Genomic DNA, 15,712 nt, shown 5'->3' with positions numbered 1-15,712 from the left:
ATAACCCCCGTAAACTTTGATGTCATAATTTTTATTTTAATACGTAAAAGAACTTAAATAGGTACACATAACATTTGTATCACTTCGAATACTTCGATAATCTCCGCCAACTTCTGTAGGGGGCTACGGAAACATATATTAATACAAAACTTATTTTTAGCTTCTCGTCTAGGTTATACTGAAAGATAAAAGTTATACAAAATAATAAATAATAATATCATTTTTGCAAAATACTTTTTATTTCGGCAGCTGCCTTTGCAAATGTTACATTGCGCAGGGTAGACCGACAACACGTACAGCGTATTGTTTCGCAGCCTTTTTCACAACCGCAATTGACCAAGTTATACCCATTCATACCATATCTCCCTGTTTTCAGACCACTGCAGTACCCAACTATCATTGTACGTCTTCCAACCCCAGGATGATGGCATAGGCACAGAAGTAATATCCAGAATATGGGGCGTTGTTATACGACACGGAGCGCAAGTGCCGATGTTGGTTACTAATTTATTTTTGGTGGTAAACAGTTTCTTGCTCACCAAGTTCAGGTGAACTTTTCAAGCATGGCGATTATTCCTCCAGGAAGACTTTGTAGTTACTGCGATATTTCTATCAAAGCTGGTATAACTTCAGGGCGTGCAAACAATGTTTTAGAACATGATTTTTTCCTTTTGTATTGAAAAAAGAAGTGGTGTCAGACGTAAAGGCGTAAAAACCACGAAGAGCAGTCGGTCTTCCAGGATCCAAAGTGTTGGCTATTTTATAACTTATACTCTGGCAGGTTATTCTCATTTGAAATATTAAGAAAATATACTAGACAAGACTTGGAAATTTCCCAATATAATTATTATAGCTCCATAGATCCCATGCTTAAATGCCAATTGGGACCGTTCTTAACACATATTTTAGTGAGCAAGCGTGGAGTTTACCACCCTGAACTCACTCGAGGCCTCTCCATGAGGCCAAGACCTTTCGAGGCTCTAAGCTAGGTCCAAACCCTAATCTGGTCACTGACTTTACGTCTATCCTTCACCCGTACTTCAGATTTCAATAGTTTTTATTTAAATACCAAGACATCTTTATCGGAAGATCTGATGATACGCGTGAGTCCCTGTTCCGCCATATCTTTTGCGCGAGGTACAATGAGGCTATCGGCTTCTTCCGGTTATGTTCCTATGGTTTACCCTGAAATAGCAGAGCAAATGTTCTCTGAGGAAGTAAATTGTTTAGAAAAAAAATTCACCACACTAATAACATCAACAGGCTACAGTTTCTGGAAAAAGCCTTGTTGGTTGTCAGTGTCTTCCTGGAGGAATAATGGCCAAGCTTGAAAAGTTCACCTGCGGCCTATATATGATCCGTAGACTCCACATTTATCGGTGAACTTGGTGCGCAAGGCACTGTTTCTAACCAAATTAATAACCAGCATCCCACCAACATCGTCAGCACTACAAAAACATACGCTCCTTGTCGTATAACAAGCAGACCATCTCGAAACGTAGACTAAGTAGACGAGAAGCAGAAAATAAGTTATTTTATACATAGATATTTCTGTAGCCCCCTACAGAAGTTGTCGAAAATTATCTCTGGAGTCCTCGGAAAGGACAATTGCTATTAATACAAATGTTATGTTATGTGCATTTAAGTTCTTTTAGGTATTAAAATAAAAATTATGACCATCAAAATTTACGGGGTTATCTAAATATACCTAAACTCGGAATAAAAAACTAATAATGTATATAAATACTAAAAACATTGATTCTGAATAGTAATATAGTAAGTTGTGATCACAATAAATAATCAGTCTTGCGTGTATAGCGGTACCAAACGATACGATGCATCACATCAAGTGCAAAGACGTCTTTCAAACCCGCGCGCTTCATTTGCAATGCGTATAGTTCAAAAACTACTGAACGGATTTTAATGTTTTTTGTTTTATTTTGCAGATGATACTATCAGATTTTATTTTAATAAATAAAAATGTGACCATATCGTAGAAAAACTATTCGTAAAAATCGTGGGAATAAAAAAAATTGAAAATTTCATTTTTTTCTTATTATTCGGCCGCCATCTTTAACTTTTTTAATGATTTTTCATTTTTGTATGAATAAATGTTTTAATACAAACTGATAGCCACTCCAACCATTTAAATCGCTGCAACCGTTATGATTCCAAATTTTTTTACATCACGTGCAAAAACGTCATTTAAATCCGCGCGCTCCATTTGAAATAGGTATAGTTCAAAAACTACTCAACGGATTTTCATGATTTTTATTTTATTACGTAGATACTATTATCAGGTTTAATTTAAATACATAAAAATGCAGCCATGTCATAGAAAATTTATTGGTAAATTTCACGAGAATGAAAAAAAAGTTTGAAAATTTCATATTTTTCTTATTATTTGGCCGCCATCTTAATTTTATTTGTGACTTTAATTTTTTATATTAATAAACTCTTCAATATAAACTGATAGACACCCTAACCATCAAAATCAGTGCAGCCGTTATGATTCTATAAATTTTTAAAAATATGCGGCCGCCATTTTGGAAAATGTCCGCCATTTTGAATTCTAGTGGATGAAAATCGTGTTTCCTCGGATGAAATCATTTGTATTGGTCCCTAGTATCACTGTGCAAAGTGGCTTGCTTTCTGCATAAAATGCAGTTTTTTTCCGTAAGCCCTATGACTAATATAGCTGGCTACAGTACTAAACCAGAGCGGTGTAGCGTGATGCTCGAAAAGCCACGTCCGATCGAGCGATGACCAGGTACAGAAGGTCGGTAGCATAAGTACTTTAGACTAGACTATACCTGTTCTAGCTCATAGTCGAAATCTTCTCTAGGGTAGACCGCCTCAGGATCCAGTTTCAACCTTCGCAACGCTGCACACAGCTGCCTATAGTATTCTTCAAGCAGGGCGGTGTAGTGGGATGCTCGAAAGGCTGCATCCGAGCCAGTGAAGATCAGGTACATCAGGTCTGTAGCCAGGCAACCAGCTCGCACCATCTGCCAGTCCACTGGTATCATCTCTACTGAGCCATCCTGTACACATAATCACACATTACTATTAAGGAGACATCTTTGACGAAGTATCTGTCCTTTATAGGGTTAGTGACTATATATAAATAGTGACCTTCTTCGAAGCATTTGAACCATAAGGCATTGCTGTAAGGGCATCCATATTATTAGTTTACTGGTAAGGGCATTTATTTGTGAGATGAGCCGTATGATCACAGATATTTATTCCTTTATCAGGGGTGTTTCCTACATACATACCTACATATTAGATAGATAAGTATTTCTGTATATTATATGTTATCTTTGGCTGACTGCATCTTATAAAGATCAGCCTAGCCCAAAACTAAGCAAAGCGGTTGACGCTGCGCCTGGTTTCTATGAGAAACAAAATTTAATTGTTTACAATTGATAAGTCCTTGAATTGCCTATTACGCCGTTAAATTAAAGTACACATCTACTAAACTGGAAAATAAGTTCTTTTTTGAAAATGTATGGCTGACTGTAACTTCTTTCCTAATGCAACTGTATTTAAGTTTGCGTTTTCTTTATAACGGATCTCTTATGCCTACCTCTTGTCTTCATTATCCGATCAATTTTATGGTCCCATAATATTGTATACGTAGTGATTCCACTAAGTCCACAATAAGATTGATAAGGACACAGAAGATATATTATTATTTAAATTTTGCATAGTTTCCTATAATGACTCCTTTGTTTAGCGATGACATAATGTTTTGATGCTATAAATAAATGCCCGTAAACTATGATTAGAATAAAACAGACAAGATTAAACCCACATCGCATTGTGTGATCAACATTGTGATTACAATTGCAGAACTAACACATATTTGTTAATTTATCTGTTTGGTTTACCCATGGAAAATTTTATTGTTTAGCCATAAATGAACAATATTTATTTAGCAATATCAGTCCCAGATCATTCTAATGCAATCAACTCTATATTTACTTTAAACATAAAACGTGTATAGAATTAAGTGGCTAAGTACCAAGTAGGTACATAATACCCAATTGCAATTACTCGGATACATCCATTACGCCAGAACATTATCTGTGGCAGTACAATGGGTATGTCTAATCTGTCTAATCGTTAAGTGGTTTTATGTGTACCTATTTTAGTTCTATGTATTCTAGTATTCTAGAGCAATACAACTCACAGGTCTGATTTTATGCATAAGGTTGCTTGGTCTGTAGTCCCCATGCACCAACACCGGCCGGCGCAGCGGTTCATAGTAGTCCCTCACACGCTTGACGTTGTCCATCAGGTACTTCGCCAGGCGCGCCCGTGACTCCTCTCTGCAAGCCCCTACCGCTTCCCGGACCATTCCCTCCCACATTACTTTCATCCTCTCATCACTACCAAACTCGAACTTCCTTTCTTTAATAACCTGCGCGAACTCCTCTGGATTTTCTTCCTGATAAGCGAAAGACAGCGCGTGGAATTTGGCCAACTCTGCAACAGCAGTAGCCGCGTACAGCCAATCTATAGACTTCAGACGGTCGTGGGTGTCGAAACCACGCGCACCCAAATCTTCTAGTACTATAGTCTCTTCTAATAGTTTAGGATTACATCCGTAATATTTCGGGAAGCGCAACCTATGTTCAACAGCTACTGAGTTCTTCTCTTCTATTTTACTGAATATGTCTACTAGGGATCCATAGACGAATCTTTCCGTCTCGTAGCATTTTGTTATTGGTCCTTCATCTCGTATTTTTCCGTTGACGTTAGCGACCTTCGCGAAGAGGCGTAAGTCTTCGTGACCAGGAGCGGTGACTGTGATGAGGAAGAGTTCGGAAGTGTAGTTTCCTCCACCGGTGGAGAGGGGGGTGATGGTAAGTTGGGGGTTGTTGTAGTTTTGTTTTTGAGCTATGTCTTCGATCAGCGTGCGAAGCGCCGGCGGCGGCGCGCTCGCGTCTGCCATGTTCCTAAGTGCGCGTGCGACTGACCGAGTGACCAGCAACACTCGCATTAAAGAGACGAGATTTTAACTGAGTTTTTGTTGAATTGACCTATGTTCTGTTGTGATACATCCGGTGTTGATCCACTTTGCGTTGATAGCACAGTCACTGCATTTGTAAATGGAACTGTCATTTAGAAAACTTAAGGTATATGTTTGCATTAAAATTTTATTTGGGATACCGCCAATTGCCTTATGAGGGCAGAGTGCTGATAGCCGACTAGACTGCCATGGTGAGAATGCATTTTGTTAATTAGATCCTCAATTTTACTCAAGTCAGCGTTTCTAGGGTCGTCATAACAACATTATTTCAACAAATTGTTTAAATACAGTAACATAAAGTACCTATTTTATGTTACATAAAACATACAGAAACAGATTTAAACTTATTGTCTACTAACAACAATATTTCTCATTCTCACATACAGAACTACATAGTACATACCTACTTACAAAAAATATATAAATAAAATATAATGATTAAAACATAGGTATTATATCACATTCTTACACAGATTGACTGAGCCCCACGGTAAGCTCAGAAGGCTTGTGTTGTGGGTACTCAGACAACGATATATATAATATACAAATACTTATATATTAGGTACATAGAAAACACCCATGACTCAGGAACAAACATCTGTGCTCATCACACAAATAAATGCCCTTACCGGGATTCGAACCCGGGACCGCGGCTTAGCAGGCAGGGTCGCTACCCGCTAGGCCAGACCGGTCGTCAAATCGTCACTACTTTGAAAAAATCTCGACGTATCTCACGCTGCTCCTCAAAGTTAAAACGCAGTAAGTCTATATGCATTCCATACATACTTACTACAATTTTATTTTCATTGACAGACGAAGATACAAGTGTTTTTAAAAGTAGTGACGAAATATATCTAATTATAAACCTGCCAAGTGCATGTCAGACCACGCAAAATCACATAATAGAGGGTTTACGTAGCTAACGAAGACGATGACATAAAGCTGTAAGTGATTTTTTGGATTAATCAAAAGGTGTAACATTTAACAACTTTTTGAAACCCTCTCACACACAACACACACACACACACACACACACACACACACACACACACACACACACACACACACACACACACACACACACACACACACACACACACACACACACACACACACACACACACACACACACACACACACACACACACACACACACACATGCTGCCATCTGTTGGCGGGTAGCGGAATTATGGGGAGTCGAACATTAAAATGTAGGGTTGTAATACTTGTAATTACTGAAATCAAACCTGGCCCCGTAGCCGAATGGCATTTCTCCGACGCGAAACGAAAACGAAACGCCGCGAAAGCTAGCCTGGCTCTGTCGCGCCAATACGCACGAGCGATAGAGATAGATATCTACTAGCGTTTCGTTTCGTGAGCGTTTTGTGAGCGTTTGTGCCATTAGGCTACGCACCCTGAAACTAACCAATATTTTTTTCCCCTCACTAGCTCGGAAACACGTGTTTTGTCCTTTAATACCAGCGGGTAAAAACGCATTTTATCCACTAGTGGGTAAAGTAATTTGACCTTGAATAAAGTCAAATTAACTGCTTTAAAATTGATAAAAGTAGGTGAATCTAGTAATAAAGATGATTTACCACCTGTGGAACTACTGGAAGCAGTGATAAACGCATTTTTTGGGTTGTAGGTTCCTCGCTATAGTGAGGGGAAAAGTTTTGTGTTACACTCGGGTGCAAATGTATTTTACTTCTCGTATGTTAAAAAACTCGCAAGTTCAGGATTCTATTCTCGAACCACTCGCTTCGCTCGTGGTTCAACTATAGAATCCTTTCACTTGCTCGTTTTTCAATTCCACACCACACTCGACGTTACAATACAACTTTGCCCCCTTGTATAACAAATAACTAATTTGTTCAACTACTTTTAAAAATAAATAGCGTTTTGATAGTTAAGCTTTTATAGTTGACTGTAATACTTTTCTTACATTCTATTCTCGAAAACCTAATGCCAAATAGGCTGCGTTCTTTTCTCGCAGAGTTCGATCCTATGACCACAACTTGTCGCCATCAGACCTTTTAGCACAACTTGCCTTGTCGCGCGCGAGTCCATACTCCTCGCGACAAGTTGTGCTAGAGGGGCAGATCAGCTCGATAGTAGACATAATATATTTACAGACAAATTAATATATGAACTAAATTGTAAGTAATTGAGAATTATAGAAAACTACTGAACTGGCGCTAAGGGCTTGCACCAACGAAAATAGAGGGTTAGCCCGAGGGTTACCCTACCATTTTGTATGGAATTTGACAGATGACAGCCCAGTAACCCTGAGTTAAGTGGTCGGTGCAAGTGGGCCTAAAGGAGTCACACAAAATACAAAAGTAGAAGGGGCAAAGCGTCGAAGATTTGTCGCGCAAATGTTTGATCTGTGTTGTTTGCCCTTAGTTTTGTCGTAGGCGCTCAAGTGGTATGTATTTACTTTCCACATAATATTATAAGAGAGACAGAATTATTACAAACTAGCTTTTGCCCGCGATAGAAAGAGACAAAAAATAGCCTACTTATGTCACTTTCCAGCCCTTCAACTATCTCCACTTAAAAAATCACGTCCAATTTCAACGGATCGTCTGCGGTGTGCGGATCCGCATCTACGAGACCGCTTGCTCTATAAAGACCTAAAGAATATAATCATCGAATAAATAAAGTAAAGTAAATTATAAAGATCTTAAATTCTTGATTAATATGGTATTCTTGATCTGGTACTCCTCTATCAGGGCTCACTTAAGGCGGTTATTTCACAATCTGCCAAAAATATCGCAGATTTGGTCCTCTAGGCTAGCTATAGGTAACATTTTTTATAGACTTGATCTGGTTTTGATACGACAGTGCACTTATTGAAGCGTACGAAACAAACATGCATATGAGATGCGCACCCTGCACGAGAAGCACGGTCGCGCCATAGACGATAAAAATATCAGGCCGTCCCTATCGCACTTACAAATAGTGCGATAGGGACGGCCTGCTATTTTATCGTCTATCGGTGACATTTGAATAGGGTTAGCCAGAAGTTTCCAAAAATATAAGAGATTTCCCCAGCCGAATGACAATCGTTGACGCTAGACTAGACGCCGATCGAAGCGCAGTCTGGCTCTGTCGCGCCAATACGGAAGAGCGATAGAGATAGCTAGGTAGGTACGAAACAGATATTATTATCGTGAGCGTTTGTGCATTTGGGTATGTACCCTGTTGTGTAAGCAACGTAAGCAGTAAGTATAAATAATAGCAGGTATTATACCTGCTCACTTTTCGGATATTAAATACATTATTCAAACCGCAGGGAAGAGGTGCATAATAAAATGCCGTTTTCCCATTTTCCTGAATAATGGAAATATAAGGCATAAATAACGTGTGGTGATTTGTAAACAGGTTTCTATTTAAACAAAGATTTAATGAAAATGTATTTGTAAGTAGTTGTTTTGTTTGTTGTCCTTCTAAGGTACAGCGGGGCAAATCTCGACTGGGGGGCAAATGTAACTGGTCCATTTTTTCCATGTTTTACAATGTTTGCATTATTAAATAGAGTGTCCACCGGTTGCATATGGTAGGCGTGTTCAGTGGATACATGTAGAACTCAACATCATAGTATAATAATGGAATAAATTTATAGTTTAAAAAACACTAGAAAAACAAGCTGTTATAAATGCACGTAAAAGCCAAAACTAAATTATGGATCGTTCAAATTCTTTAAACACAAGTCTTCTTGAGCTACCGTGGGACTCAGTCAATCTGTGTAAGAATGTTCTACTTATAATATTTATTTATTAACCGACTTCAAAAAACGGAGGAGGTTCTCAATTCGACTGAATTCAATTCAATTCAATTCAATTCAATTCATTTATTCATGACAGAAGTTCACACGTCAATACAATACAATCATATTTACAAAGATTACAATTACATATGTCTATCTTAAGTACTATATAAAAATTCCATAGTTCACATACAATTATTTTGATTCATAAATTCGTCTATTGAATAAAATGCTTTATTTAATAAATATTCCTTGAGCATATTTATAAACATATTATAGGTTAATTCCGTTGATTTTAGATTATTGGGCAAACGATTATACATTCTAGGACCAATGTACCACACACATTGTTCAGACTTTTTAAGTCTGTGTCTGTTAGGGAGGAGATTGTTTCCATTTCGGTAGTTAGGGCCACGCATTCTAAATTGCTCCAGATTTTTGCGAACTACTTTTATAGTTTCTAGTATGTACAGACTTGGAACAGTCATGATTTTTAGAGTTCGGAATAGGTTGCGGGCAGGTGTGTCCCAGGGCACCCCAGCCATAATCCTAATTACCTTTTTTTGTATCATAAATACCCGTTGTCTGTCCGCAGCTTGTCCCCACATATCGATTTTAATGTTTTTATTTATTTATTTAAACACAAGATATACGGGATTCGTCGCGTCTTGAATAGCGTACTTATTTAAATGTATTTTAGGTATAGATTGAATTTGTTCGTTTACCTGACATTGTTTATTTACAAAACAAGCAAATATACAAGCTGCAGTCATTATACCTTTGGACCATCGATTCATCACAATCCGTGTGGTCTTTCTAAAACTCAGTAGATACCTTTCTAAAACGTCTCAACTCTATGAATTTCCTCATTCTATTCTAGCCTATAACACAAGCAACAAACGCTATAATCCTGTGTTTAAAATGGTCCCCAAGGATATTAATGACTGTAACTAACAGATAATGTTCAGTAATTAATTACAGAGATTGTTGGTCAATCACGATAACAGTTAAAATCAACTTTTTTTGCGTCGTGTGTGGTCAAAGTGGTCGTGCGTATGGTTGTTATATAGGTACGTAGGTACAGTCAACCAATTGGAACATTTGGAACCTAGCACTCTACAACCATGTCCAAATGACAAACCGTAAGAGATTTTTTACAACCTGATTTATAACGTCACTATGACATAGTTCTACAGTGGCCTAGGGTTCCAATTGGCTGACTATACTCGTGCATAGGTTTAGGTGGACATATTTTTGTTAAAATTTCTAGATTCAGTCTTTCGATCATGGGATTGTTAAGAAATCGAGTAGTGTTCTTCAAGTGTTTTTGATAGAAGATTTGAAGTAACATCATCATCATCATACTAAGACACAGGCTCGGCCTAGTTTAGGAACCACTGTCTTAACCCTTGTAATGCTTTTGCCTCAAAAAACGATTTTTTTCATTTTTTCCATCAACAAATGGAAACATATGTAGGTACCTTGCACAACACACATAAGTCTAGATCAAAAGGTATTGTAACATTTATTTGGCAGTCAAATCAACATTCTTAAATACCATGCGTTGGTATATGATTATGATTAAAACTTCATTTCAACTATAAGTACTTAGTATAGTATGTAAACTAATTATTCAAGAACACGGCGGTATGTCGTCCGGTAGAAACATGGTGAAAGACCTTAAATTTGTCCCCTCATGTTGGCCAACATTAATTTACAACACGTAATGTAGCAGATAGCAGAGTGGACATTCGGATCAGCTTTTATAAAACCTCAAAGCTTAAGCGGCTTTAACTGATAACACAATAACTTCAACAAACTCCTATCTCACTCTACATGGTGCTGAAAAACGTGACGTATCCCTTGGTAATAGTTTTTAAATATAGGAAACGGTTTGTATATCTTTTTGATAGTTTCTGATGAAATTTATAGGCCTTGTGGGGCTTGTGGTGAAATGCCGCAGATTACCTTATCTGTGTCCAGATTGACCCGCTAGGTTGTACTTTGTCAATGAATTATATGCCTGGTAATGTCACATTATGAACATCTCTTGGTCCGATCATGTCAGGAACACCGTGTAGTACTACAGCGGTTTTCGAATTTAAATCCAAATATACATACATATTTTGGACTTACGTAGAACTTTAGACAGATTATTAGGTAAAAATGCTGGAAGTTCATAATGTTGCACCTTCATATTAGCGGTTGTAGAACGATTAGCCGGTTCCGATGTGAGGCGGTTTGTTTCCGCTGTTTGTACAGCTAATAGTGCAGTAATAGTGCCATGTTACTGTGAAAGTCAACTTTAACTCGAATTGCACTGAATGGTTATTACTATATTAAGGGGTTGAAAGAAAACGAAACTGTGACATTGCAGTGACAGGTTGCCAGCCTCTCGCCTACGCCACAATTTAACCCATATCTCACAGTCGCCTTCTACGACACCCACGGGAAGAAAGGGGGTGGTGAAATTCTTAACCCGTCACCACACACGCATATCATATATCATTCTTTATTGCAACCATGTTCATATTACATAGGATGGTATTAAGATATTATAAGGTAGGTACAAGATATGGCAACTTAAAAACTACTCTCTCTCTTCTTATCTTAAATAACTATATATTTCATTGACTATCCAGAGAGACCGCCTAGCATTAAACTTTTAGAGTTTATCAAAAACAGCCAACCCAATAAATACCTTGTTCCCAACTTGCCCGGCCACAGTATTAAGAGGAAAAGCAAACATCGAAGCGAAGATTAGACACAAAACCTGCTCCTGAGTGCCCTTAACCCGCCACAAGCACCCATTGTTGCAGGGAAAGTGCTGAGAAACATTTATTTGATTTTAGAGCCACGTTAACTATGCAGTGTGCGTAGCCGAATGCACAAACGCTCACGAAACGCTCACTATATTATCTCTTTCGTAGCTATCTATCTCTATCGCTCTTGCGTATTGGCGCGACAGAGCCAGACTACATTTCTGATGCGTTTCGCGTCGCAAAAATGTCATTCGGTTACGGGGCCCGGCGAAACGCCGCGAAAGGTAGTCTGACTCTATCGCGCCAATACGCATGAGCGATAGAGATAGACATCTACGAGCGAGCGTTTCGTGTCGTGAGCGTTTCGTGAGCGTTTGTTCCATTCGGCTACATACCCCGAGCTTTTGCGATGGCAGAGGTCTATTCTAATTTTAATAAATTGCGTTTTCTATACGGTATCCATCGGATACAAGAGCCTGCACATTCCATACAGTTAACGACCTTAACGATGGGCATTATAACTCAATGCTGGCTGCTCGTGTGCGGTCCGTTGACAGTGAGCCTTCTGTACTTGTACTATTATGTGGGTACTAATTCTGTGCTCGCTGTTGGTGTAGGTATCCATAGAAAATTGAAAAATTGCTGATGAAGGACCTACATCTTCTAAGAAAAAGAGTTGCACAAAATGTTTCAAGCCCATAGTTATCTCGTCGGCAAATAATCTACCTGCTTAAGTACTATTCTGTAAATGACTATTCCTCCGTCTCGATAGGTAACACATATCATATATATGTATACTACATATATACGGCTTCGCTCGCGTTAGAAAGAGACACAAAATATCCTATGTCACTCTCCATCTCTTCATATATCTCCACTTAAAAAATCACGTCAATTCGTCCCTCCGTTTTGCCGTGAAAGACGGACAAACAAACAGACACACACACACACTTTCCCATGTATTGTGTAATTAACTTAAATCAATATAGTTGGTACCTGTCTAATAAATGCATTACAACACGATTTTAATACGTCAATAATAAGTGGTTTGACTTCGGAAATAACAATTTATATGTAAATGCTATTATTTTACACGTTCTTCTAATTAAGTATTAGTATTCTATTACTTTGGAAAGTGATTATTGGAAGGTACATTCTTGGCAGCCATTTTACGAGTATACGCAGCGTGATCACGATTTGTGGGAGATATAGTTAGTGAAAGCCTTTTTATAGGGATGCCATGAATGCCCGGCAACTATTCGGTATTCGGCCTCTTTGCCGAATATTAGACAAATATATGTCGCACCTTAACTTAACAGAACTTAGTTATTTGGTTATATTTTAGTTTTGTATAGTTATTTTTAAGTTGTTGGTCTTTCCCATCACGGAACAATGGTATTCCGGACCTTTGGGAGGCGTGCGCGGGGCCGAAGCCAACGCGTAGAGGCCCTTTCGACACTTTAATGAAATGTAACACGGGTACACCGAGCGGATGTTGCCCTTGCCCGTATCATGGGATACACGCAGAGGCAACACCCGCCAGGGTGTAAGGACTATTTGAGAGTTAATGGAATCTAAAATGAACTGGTTTATTTTGATGAAAGTGATGGACTAAATACTGGGCTATGGATAAAAAGCCGGACGCCTGCCTAATAAAACGGTATCCAATTTTATTTCCGGCAGACGGTGACTCGTCCCCACAAGATGGGCCCCCACAAAAAGCGACATCCAAGATGGCTCAAGGGCAACACCGGTGTGAGAACTCAAGGGTGTCGAGAGGTGTACACCGCTTTCTGCCCAGTGGCTGTTAAGCCACTGTACCATAAGTTGTTGGTTATTATTAAGTTTTATACTGTAGGTATATGTAAGTTTTATACTGTGTGGTGACGGGTTAAGAATTTCACCACCCGCTTTCTTCCCGTGGGTATCGTAAAGTCAACTGTGGGATATGGGTTAAATTGTGGCGTAGGCGAGAAGCTGGCAACCTGTCACTGCAATGTCACAATTTGGATTTCTTTCAACCCCGTTTTGCCAAGAGTGGCACTGAAACTTAGTAGTTCATGTGCTCCACCCCTTTATGGGATACCGGCGTGATTATGTATGTATACTGTATATGTATAATATGTATTGCTTTTAAAAAATATTATTTATTAGTAAATTAATTCATCATTCTCCATTAGAGGCCAGGCCCCGTAGCCGAATGGCATTTCTCCGACGCCAAACGAAAGCGATACGCCGCTGGCTCTGTCGCGCCAATACGCAAGCGCGATAGAGATAGATATCTACTAGCGCTTCGTTTCGTGAGCGTTTCGTGAGCGATACCTATTCGACCGAATAACTATTCGACGCTTCGGAGAACAGACGGCCGAATAGTCGGTATTCGGCCAAACATCTTGACATCACTATTTTCCTTCCCCCTAATTGAACTCCCACAAAAATAAATATAAATATGTATGGTGTAATAATGATGGTTTTGAATCTAAACACCATCGCTATTAACTTAGGTATGATAATTACAAGATATGTATTTATAAGATAGGCACGTATTCTGCTTCTGTCTGCGACTTCGGTATAAAATAATTTAATACTTAAATAGTTAACTAATTCCTTGAGCTTGAGTAAGGCGGCGGAATTGAAAAAAGTCGTCTAGTTTTGAAGTTGATGTGACTGGAGAGTATACTGCTGACAAGTGGTATCGTTGTGATCGGTAGGCTTTACTGAGTACGAAATAATGACTTGTCACATTCTCAGACTGTGGGGGGGTTAACTATGACGTCACAAAAATCGCGGTTCCGGGTTTCAATTTTTTGCCAATTTGTCTAGAACCCCTTATCCAATTTTGAAAAATGAGGTGTCGATTGAAAGCGTATAACATGCGGATTAAGATTTCTTATATGTGAAAAGTATAGTTTTGTTAGTTATTTTTTAATTAACAATAATGCAAAAAATACTTTTTTTTTTACTCTCTTTTTTGATTTTTGTGACTCAAAAAGGCAAGGAAAACGGCCACTTAGCTAAAAAATATGTTATATAAGTCATTTAACTACATTATTAAGCTATCTGTTGCTTTTTAAATTTCTACGATCGGATAATAAATAAGCAAACTATACAACCACATACCTGTAGGCGGGGAGTACCGCTTGACACGCGTTCCCATACATTCGGCGTCTACCAAATTACACCTCACGCAAAATTCGTTTCAAGCCTCCTCACCTCTAATCTTATTCATCGTAACCTATCAATATTGATATCATTTGAAAGTACAATTAAAGTACTTTAAGAAACAATGTCAATCATTTTCTTAAAATCAATAATCGCCAGTCTGCGGTGGTTACAAAGGGAAAAAGTGGGTATGCAATTTGACTGGTTTCCTAGGTTTGATACCCTAGACGAGTTTAAAAGGGAAGGTAAAGGTGACATATGGGTTGTTCTCTGGCCTAAAAGCTATACAGAGGGTCAGGGGAGAAAAAAACTAGGGTGTAAGTTTAGTTTTAAATTATTTTTTCTTATATTTGTTGATTTTATTGTGTTTAATTTTTTTTGTAGTTTTATCAAGGATACACGTTGGTTTCTTTTGCAGAAAATTCCCTTTTTTATGAGAAATGTTATGAATTTCATGGCATTTTCCGATAGAGACTAAAATTAACTTTCAAATAAGGCCACATAGTCATACTGATACTTATATAATATTAAGGGTAATACCAAGTAAAACCGTTTGAACTCAAACGACTTAGAGGTGCGGTTTTTTGACCCAGTAGGTATTAAAAAGTAATCGTAAAATCAAAACGATTGGGCTTCGGTCGTTATACACATCAAATCACTAAAATGAAGTTACCTATAATGTTTTAGTAATTATAATCCTCACTTTTAGCCACTTTTCTCAAAACATAACATTAAGAGCATATTTATTATTAATAATGCGTTAGAAATATGAAATAGTTGTTGAGGTACACTTGTTAAGTACATGCAGCTCCTGCAAATACACTCAGTGTTAAAAAAATCACACATCTCAATCGTTTGCGTTGAAGCAGTATTGACCCACACATTAGAGAGCAGGGCACGCAGGCCGCCTCGTAAGACTATGCGTGGCACTGAGGAACCAGTGAAGTCAGGTCTATGGATTGCTACACTGCTGTCCCG

At 38.4% G+C, this 15,712-nt stretch overlaps 1 protein-coding gene across 1 annotated transcript in view; it reads right to left on the bottom strand.

Annotated features, from left to right (window-relative positions):
- The window catches only part of LOC125234494, a 37,985-nt gene extending 33,016 nt beyond the window's left edge, over window positions 1–4,969 (bottom strand). Inside the window, exons 1-2 of the mRNA XM_048140753.1 lie at window positions 4,196–4,969; window positions 2,814–3,044 (exon numbers count right to left, since the gene is read on the bottom strand). Of these exons, the coding sequence (XP_047996710.1) occupies window positions 2,814–3,044; window positions 4,196–4,960 (996 nt within the window). The 5' untranslated portion in view covers window positions 4,961–4,969. The remainder of the gene's footprint in view (window positions 1–2,813; window positions 3,045–4,195) is intronic.
- Window positions 4,970–15,712: the final 10,743 nt, after the last annotated feature.

Source organism: Leguminivora glycinivorella, chromosome 16 (assembly GCF_023078275.1).
Source record: "Leguminivora glycinivorella isolate SPB_JAAS2020 chromosome 16, LegGlyc_1.1, whole genome shotgun sequence".
Taxonomy (NCBI): domain Eukaryota; kingdom Metazoa; phylum Arthropoda; class Insecta; order Lepidoptera; family Tortricidae; genus Leguminivora; species Leguminivora glycinivorella.
This window is presented reverse-complemented; position numbering and strand designations above follow the sequence as displayed.